At 45.7% G+C, this 9,544-nt stretch overlaps 1 protein-coding gene across 1 annotated transcript; it reads left to right on the forward strand.

Annotated features, from left to right (window-relative positions):
- The first annotated feature begins 6,310 nt into the window (after nt 1-6,310).
- Nucleotides 6,311-7,918, forward strand: ANKRD34C (ankyrin repeat domain 34C). Its single transcript, XM_060157119.1, has one exon. It carries the CDS (start codon nt 6,311-6,313, stop codon nt 7,916-7,918), a length of 1,608 nt encoding a protein of 535 aa, XP_060013102.1.
- Nucleotides 7,919-9,544: the final 1,626 nt, after the last annotated feature.

The raw sequence follows: 9,544 nt of genomic DNA on the forward strand, positions 1-9,544 counted from the left end.
TAGAATTCTACAGATTTCTTCAACACCTAATGTGGAGTAGACACATTGAGTGTTTGATGGTGAATATATGAATGAATGAGCCAGCAAGTAATGCCAGTGTTTTAGTGAAGGTTTACCATGTTATAAATAATAAAAATTAACTCAAGCTCTGCTAAACAGAAACATGGCTCCTCGAGTGTTCACAGACCCCAGAGGGAGCTGAACTGCTGAAGAGAGAGGGGATTCTCTCCACCTCTCATATCAGCTTCTCAGTGTGTTAACTTCATTCTTCTCACTGTGCACTTCAGCCTTTCTGCTTCTCTGTGCATGTGGCTACCTGACCAAAGCAGCCTTATCTCCAGAGTCCCTAACACTTCAGTTCCTACAAACAGCCCAAGATAACTGGTGTTTCTCAGTCTCAATGTCAAATTCTACCCAAGGTCAAGTCAGTCAAGCACATGGGGCAGGTCAGAGAGTACGAAGTCACCTACCAAAAGCTGAACACAGTGCGGGGAGATGGATGACAGAGAGAAGGGTCAGTGTGGGCTGGGGGGACATCTCAGAGGAGTCACCCACTCACTGATCTCTGAATGACCCAGGGCAAGCCAATCGTTCACTCTTGGCTTCAGTTTCTTCATTTGTTAAATGGGAGAGAGAGGACATCTGATAGGGCCATTTGACACTTCAAAGAAGGCAGCTGGTATCAGCCTGGGGCAAAAACATACGCATTAACACTTCATTGGGTTATAAAACCTTGGGAAGTCTAATGAGAACCTGCTGCATAGCACGGGCGACTCTATTCAATGCTCTGCGGTGACCTAAATGGGAAGGAAATCCAAAAAAGAGGGGATATATGTATACATATAGCTGATTCACTTTGCTGCATGGCAGAAACTAACACAACATTGTAAAGCAACTATACTCCAATTAAAAAAAAAAAAAGAATCTACTGTATAGCACAGGGAACTCTACTCAATACTCTGTAATGACCTATATGGGAAAAGAATCTAAAAAATAGTGGATATATGTATATGTATAACTGATTCACTTTGCTGTACACCTGAAACTAACACAACATTGTAAATCAACTATACCCCCATAAATATTAAAAAAATAAAAACCAAACAAACAAAACCCTTGGGAAGTAGGAATAAGGGGAAATGGAACACGAGGCCAGGCAAGAGGAAGAGCAAATACAAGCGCTACATTATTGAGCTACTCACGTGTTAAAGACAAGTGCACTGATTGCTCAGTCTTGCGGAAGTTGTATAATCCATTGCATCCCACCCAAATCTTTTAAACTCACCAAAACCAGGCTATTAGGAGACGAAAGGGAAAAGCGTTTTCCTGACATCTACTTCCCATCTCCCATTGGTCAATATTTTGCTCTACAAAGGACTAATCCCCCCACACTTCTGAGCTGAGTAATTCTGTCTCTCCAGGCAGCTGTTGGAGAAACACTTTCTACAACAGTCAGTTTCTCCTGACCAGTTGAAACCAGGTGTGGGGCTCAGCCATCTGTAGCAGTGACAGCAGCAGCAGTGTCCTGACTCTAAGACTGAGGTATAGAACCTGCTAAGGCCACTCAGGCAAGAGAGCAAGGGGAGCGGCCAACCCCCAGAGAGGGTAAGCAGACAGGGCTGTGTGAAACTGGGATGATACATAAAGCGAGTCTGGCGTCATTGGCAAGGCTCTTGTCAACTAGCTATGTGAACTGCAATCTTTTACTTTTATTTTTTTTAATTAACTTTTATTGGAGTATAGTTGCTTTACAATGTTGTGTTAGTTTCTGCTATACAGCAAAGTGAATCAGTTATAAGTATACATATATCCCCTCTTTTTTGGATTTCCTTCCCATTTAGGTCACCACAGGGCACTGAGTAGAGTCCCCTGTGCTATCCAGTAGGTCCTCATTAGTTATCTATTTTATACACAGTAGTGTATATACGTCGATCCCAATCTCCCAACTCACCCCACGCCTCCTTCCCCCCCGCACCCAGTATCCATATGTCCATTCTGTACATCTGTGTGAACTGCAGTCTTTTCAACCCAATTTTCTTGACATGAAAAGTGTAAGGCACATGCAGCACACCAACAGTTAATGTTCAGGCAGCACATTTTATCTGGGCTATAAGAATGAGGGAAGGGGGCTTCCCTGGTGGTGCAGTGGTTGAGAATCTGCCTGCAGAATCTGCCCTGCCTGCAGGGGACACGGGTTCGAGCCCTGGTCTGGGAGGATCCCACATGCCGCGGAGCAACTAGGCCCGTGAGCCACAACTACTGAGCCTGCATGTCTGGAGCCTGTGCTCCGCAACAAGAGAGGCCGCGATAGTGAGAGGCCCGCGCACCGCGATGAAGAGGGGCCCCCGCTTGCCACAACTAGAGAAAGCCCTCGTACAGAAATGAAGACCCAACACAGCAAAAATAAAATAAATTAATTAATAAACTCCTACCCCCAACATCTTCAAAAAAGTAATAATAATAATGAGGGAAGGGTCTGATTCTGTCCTCACACGGAGCTCCTGCATTTTCGTCATTTAAGGAATTTCAGTGGGGAGGCCCACAGTGAAAAAATGGTTAGAGACAACCCAAAATATAGCTCACTGTGGACAGAGAATGTTATCTCTATAGATGGGCTAGACATTCCAGACCTTAGAGAACAACTCAGATCCTGCGCCTCCAGCCTGCTCTCTCCTTAGGGGCCAGGGCAGTGTTGACTGGGGACAAGCCTGGGCTCCGGGGAGGAGGTGGCCACTGATTCCAAGTGAAGGGAGAGAAACATCTCCCAGATATTCCATCTTCTTCCCCGCTTTCCTTTTCTCTTTTGTCCCCTACCTGCCTCCCCTACTCCCTGCACCCCCTCCCCAGACTTCGAGGTAGTCCAGAGCTATGTGATTTGCACCACACACAACATAGAGAGGTAACCCAATGATCCACCCACGTGTCCTTCCCATCTTCCTTTCCTTTTTCTCTTCCTCCCTTCCTCCATCTTTTCCTTTATCTTACTTTCGAATTATCACCCAGCTGATGGGGGAGAAAAGACAGTTTTCCTGCCTCGAGGGGCTCAGAGATATGGGGAGGAGGTGGACCCAGATGATGAACCAGATCAATACTTCAACTGAGAAAGCTGAACCCAGGGGATGCAGTATCCACTTTTTTCTTTTGGTATGTAGTGTGTGTGAGTGCGTGTGCGTGCAAGTGTGTGTGTGTGTGTGTGTGAGAGAGAGAGAGAGAGAGAGAGAGCACACGCACAAGAGAGAGCGAGAGAGAACGTAAAGATGATGTATAATATTCCAGTGTATGAATACGAATATACTACAGTTTCTTTGTTTTCTTCTTGACGGGTTGTTTCCAGTTTTCACTGGAAACATCGTGTCTGCATACGTTCTGCTATGCATATTTCCCAGTAATCTATTCCTGAGAACAAAGCATTGCAAAATGAGTGGCTTAAAACAATAATCATTTATTTGCTCGTATTTCTGCGACCTGGACCAGCCTCTGGGAACTTCTGCTGGCCTCACCTGGGTTCCCTCACGCAGTTGCAATCATCTGGGGCTTTGGCTGGCCTGAGATGGCCTCGGGCACACTCTGATGTTCGCTGGGGCTGTCAGCTGAAGCGCCCTGTGTCCTTTCTGGTTAGGGATATCCCAGACTTCTGCACATGGCAGTTGGATTCCAAGAGAGCAAATCTTGAAGCTGCAGGGTTCACTGGGGCCATGCCTTGAATGTCACACAAAGTTAGCTCTGCTGCATTTTACTGGTCAAAGTAGATCACATGCTGACGCCTCCTCTCCATGGGAGGAGAGGCAAGACCTCATTGCAAGTGGTGTGCACACTGGGATGGCAGGACTTTGTGGCCATGCTTTTCAGTCTAGCACACAGCTAAGCCCAGGCATGGAATTACTGGGTCAGAGTGTAGGCATTAATTTAGCGGAGCCATTTGTGCTCCCACCAATGTGTTCCTGAATCTTCCCATCTTTCTCCATCCTTGGTACTGTCGGTCTAATTTTAGCTGCGCTGGAGGGTGTACTGGTATCTCATTGTGCTGTAATTTGATTTTCCTTGATTACTAACAGGGCTGAGCACCTTTTTCTGGGCTTATTGGCCATTTGTGTATCCTCTTTTGGAGGAAGTGATTTGTAGGAGTTCTTTATATAGTCTGGATATGAGTCAGTTGTCATTTTATTCTTCTTTCTCCCTTCCAGCCTGAGTGATTTTTCTCTTGATTAAAAAGGAAGTAACATTTGAGCTGAGATTTGAGGGACGATGAATAATTAAAGAAGAGCAGGGAGGTCTTAGAGTTAGAAACATGAACAGGGTTAGAAGGAAGAGAAATAAAAAGTGGGGCATATGAGAAATGACCAGATTTCAAGATAGATGGAGTATAAAGAGAACAGGAGTAGCAGGGCAGATGCTGAAGAGGTGTGGCCAGGAGGTGAAGGGCCCCTTGGATGGAATGGAAAACAGCATGTTTTCACTGCACATTGCCTTTTCTTTATTTAGCCCTTGAAAATTCCGCTTTAGATGTCCAGAGTTTGGGGACTAACAAGCTTACAGACACATAGAACTGTAATAAAATGATCACATGACCACAGAAGAGTTAAAATGACAGAAACAGAAGAGAGAGAATGGCCACATTTGGGGGGCGCAGGCGGGTAGAGAGAGAGAGGGAGAGAGGAAGAAGGACTCAGTAGGAGATTGAAGAAAGAAGCATAGAGTTGAAGAGACAGAAACAAACGTCTTGTGAATACATTTAATAATATACAGTGTCTTTGGATGGTAGGGATTTTACAGAAAATCTTATAGGAACACACAAACACAAGTGCAACAAGATCAGACTGAGATGGCATAATCAGAATAATGCATTTGGAAGAAGCAGAAAATGATCTGAAGCAGAAAGATACAACCTAGACTGTTAACCACAGTTAATTCTGAAGAGATGAGTGGCTTCAAGGTGGGCTGGGGGCGTGTAAAGGGTACTCTTCTTCTTTATATACTTAAGTGTGATTTGGGCTTTTTTTTTTTTAAACAAAGTATCTATTCATGGATGAAAAGTTTTAAAAGGCAATACACCCATCTCTCAACTTTAGCCAAGAAAAGCTGCTGACTTCCTGTTTAATAGAGGAATAGAAATTGATCAATAACTGCTCAGGGTAGTGGGGTAAGAGGAAGGATGACATGCATCAGAGAAGGAAAACTCAGGCATTGTGACACCTGCCCAGCGGAGCCTGAGGGACAAAAAGTCCACATGGAGGGGCCATGCTGGCAGAGCATGGCCAGTGAGGGACCCGGGGCTGGCAGGGCATCAATTCTGGGAGACCATTTCTCCTTATTCGTGGGAGACCTCGTGACCAACACCCATTTTGGAAGCTCTGAGTCCAGGAATTAGCTAATTGACATGAGGAGAACCAAAGCAGAAAACCCAGGTTTGACAGACCTCAGTGGGGGGAGCTGTGGAACGAGCTTTATTTCCTAACATTCGTGAGCAAAATGGCAATCCCCTTGTCCATCCTCTGCCTCAGATCTGTTCAACCAGAGAGGATGACGTAGCATTGCATTATTTGAGCTATTCTGAGAGTCTGAATGAGGTGGATGAGAACTCGGACATCTGCTCGAATAGTGGGGACTACAACATGGAAATGGACAGCTGGATTGCTTTTGTTTTACAGTATTTCCCCCCTACGACAATGGTGATACACGTTTAGTTTAGGAAGTACAGCAAAAAGGAAAACTCTTCATAATCCTATCACCATTTTGGCGTATTTCCTACTGGTCTTTTTGATGCACACCTAGAACTACACTGCATTAAACCATTATTTACGAGGTAACCTATTAGGTGTGACTCATTGCTAAATGCTGAGGCTACAAGAGTGAACAAGATAGACTCAGACTTTTCCTTATGGAAACTTAGACTTTAGTGATGCCGACAGAAAACAAAGTTTCTGTTATCACAAAACTGCATTTGTGATAAGTGTCATGCAGTCAACCCAGTAAGAGCTTTGCACGTTTTATTGCTTGCTCTCTCCTAGGCGTCATGCCAACCGCTTTACGTGTGGTACACTGTCTCATTTAATCTTCACAAAGTCAGGTAGTTTGCCACTATCACCACAGTCACCCCTGCCATGTTACAGATGAAGAAATAAACCCAGAGAAGTTAAATAACCAAGCAAGGTGGCATAACTTGGGATCAAACTGGGACACGGCTGTATCCAGAGTCTATAACAGCCTTGCTGCTCAGATCAGCTCTATAGAATACATGACCCTTTTCTCTCTTCTTCCCTTGCTAGGTCTGATCGCCACTGTGGCTCAGAGACTCTAAGCTGTAGCCAGTATGATGGATGACAACACCGAATTAAGGACGGATGGAAACTCACTTTTAAAGGCCGTGTGGTTGGGGAGGCTCAGGCTGACCAGACTCCTCCTGGAAGGGGGTGCTTATATCAACGAAAGCAACGACAAAGGCGAAACGGCTCTCATGGTGGCATGTATCACCAAACACGTGGACCAGCAGAGCATCAGCAAGTCCAAGATGGTGAAGTATCTGCTGGACAACAGGGCAGACCCCAATATTCAGGATAAGTCTGGCAAGACCGCCCTCATCCATGCTTGCATCAGAAGAGCTGGGGGAGAAGTGGTCTCCTTGCTCCTGGAGAATGGAGCAGACCCCAGCCTCGAGGATCGCACAGGGGCTTCAGCTCTGGTTTACGCAATAAATGCAGATGACCAGGATGCATTGAAACATCTCCTGGATGCCTGCAAAGCCAAAGGCAAGGAGGTGATTATTATAACAACGGATAAATCGTCTTCAGGCACCAAAACCACCAAACAGTATCTTAATGTCCCTCCTTCACCCAAAGAGGAAGACAGACAGTCACCTCCACGGTGTGCATCTCCCTCGGGTATTGAACTGAAGGCTCCAGGCCTGGGCTCTCCACCCAGTGAGAAGGAAGATGACTTCTTTAGCCTCCAGTCAGGGCATCCAGGTGGTTGCAACACCTCCAAGGCTCCTAATGATCCTGGGTCACTCACTAGGAAGGTCGGGAACCTCAAAAGGGCCCGTTTGCCTCAACTGAAGAGGCTCCAATCTGAGCCCTGGGGCCTGACCGCGCCCTCCGTGTTGGCCGCCTCTATGCGCCAGGATGAGAGCCATGGCGCGGGTGGAGACAGCGAGGTCATCAAGAGCATCAGTGACATGCCCTTCCCCAAAAGGGGCCCCCTTTCCAGAACCAACAGTACTGATGGCAAAGACCCCAGCCTCTTCCTCACGGTCACGGAGCAGGTTCTGAAGATTCCAGCCTCTTCGGCACCAGCCTCGTGGAAGGCAGCCTACGAGAAAAGTCAGCCTCCCCACCCACGTCTGGCCAGAAGAGGAACTCTCCCTATTGACCAAGAGAAGGGTGGTATTGGCCCATCAGGCCCCTCTGCTCTCAAGGATGCAGCGTCCCTCAAACGGCTGGAAAAAGACCTCTATGATTTAGATTTACAGCCGGGGGCCGATCCGCCCAACTCCATCTCCCTTGAATCAGGCAAAGGACCCTTGGATTGGAAGAAGCTCAACAACTCCCACTTGTCTCTCTTCCAGGGCTCCAGGGAGGCCCTGGATGCTGCATCCTGCACATCTCCCAGCTCAGCGCGCCACAGGCCACCCCATCTTCTAGAAAGACGGGGTTCCGGAACTCTGCTACTAGACCGAATTTCCCAGACCAGGCCTGGCTTCCTTCCGCCTTTAAATGTAAATCTGAACCCACCTATCCCGGATATTAGATCGAGCAGCAAACCTTCCTCTCCACTTGCTAGTGGCTTAAAATCCATGGTACCTGTTGCTCCAAGTTCACCAAAGAGAGTTGACTTGAGAAGTAAAAAGAAGCTCCTCAGAAGGCATTCTATGCAAGTTGAACAGATGAAGCAGCTGTCTGACTTTGAAGAAATCATGACCTAGAAGCTTTTTCAGTGAGGTTTTTTTTTTTTTAAATCTATGTAGTTTATGAATACCATAATCTAGACCAACATGGTCATGCAGAGTCTCTGCATCTTGATCACTCCTTACTGTGGGTGTGTGGCTGCTTCAGGAGAGATGGAAACGGTGCTGCTTCCCTTCTGAAAGAACATCTGGGTTCTTATAGGCCTACTTGAGAAGAGCCCAGTATAATTGGGTTTTGGAGATGAAAAAATCTCCAAAGGAAGAAAACCTTTGGAGTTTGAAAGTCACACCGCAGGTACAATGATCTAAGCGGCTGACACCCATTATTTTCTATCAGACAAACAATTTAAATCACAAGATGGTATCTGGAGGACGTCATGTGTAATAAATCTATAAAGTGCCTATAAAGAAAACGAGGCTTTTTCGAATGTGCGGAAGTTCAAAACCAATCTTTGGGCTGTTAAATATGGGTATCTGTGTCACATCTGGAGGAACAGAAGTAGAATTCTCCCATCAGAGAGGTTCTGGTATTCGGGTCCTGCCTCTTACCATGTCATGGGGCACTGGCTAGTGTAGCATAGTTGAGATCTTTCAGAACTCCAGTAACAGGCTTTATCCACGTACTAATTCGGGTGTGCTTTGAGTCCCCAAAAATTAGATCTATGTGTCCCCCAAATTCTGTTGTGTCACAGTAGCTGGTGCCTCAGAGACGAATCTTGCCCAGAAATGAAATTGGCCTTGGCCTCCTGCCCTGACACAGGTTCTGTGTTGAAATCTTGTGAAAAACAGTCAGGGGCTATTGGCTAATTTGGAGTTTTGTACATACAACTCATAGAATAGACCCATAAGAAGCGTTTCCTGATTATTCTTTAAAAAAAAAAAACTTGGTAAGATCTCTCCAAACTAGAATGATACATGGTGATGGGAGATGCACATATTACAAGGTAGAGTAGATGGTTCTCAAGCCAGAGGCAGTGGGGACCACTTGTAGCCTGAAAATTTTAAGGGATGCAAACTGTCACTTCCCCTTCACTTTTCTGGGAAATTCAAGAACATCTGGTTTCTTCTTTGCCTGAATTATCTATGTGATGAGAGATTTGTAGAAATTACCTGTACAACCTTTTCAAGCCACTTTGTACGAACCCAAGAATGGAAGCAGACATTTAGCACATTTGGTGTAATGTAGCCACGTTCTAGATGAAGATATTTCTGGTTATTTTCCCATTTACTGTTTTCTTTCATGCTGCTTAGATATGTTTGCTCTATGGTTAAAAAAATTCAGTAGTCCTTGGGGATAGCATCACATAGAGGAAAGAGGAGAGACTTTGAGATTTGGGTTTGTATCTCTATTTCATCATTTACCAGCTGCGTGACCTTGAGGAAGTGGCTTAACTTCTCCAAGCCTCCACTCCCTCATCTGTAAAATGGGGTTAGTAATGCTTCACCTTACAAGTGTGTGGTGAGAATTAAATGAGATAATGTATGAAAGTGCCTGTAACTGTGCCTGGCACAGGTAGAAGTAATTGGAAATGAGGCAGCTGATTTTCATACTCCTTTAGACCTCCCCAGCCTCAAAATCTCAAATAATACCTAATACCCTACACAAAGTGAAGCAAAGTCTAGCTGCAATATTCAAAGGGCCCC

The sequence above is a fragment of the Lagenorhynchus albirostris genome, chromosome 1, assembly GCF_949774975.1.
Source record: "Lagenorhynchus albirostris chromosome 1, mLagAlb1.1, whole genome shotgun sequence".
Lineage (NCBI taxonomy): Eukaryota > Metazoa > Chordata > Mammalia > Artiodactyla > Delphinidae > Lagenorhynchus > Lagenorhynchus albirostris.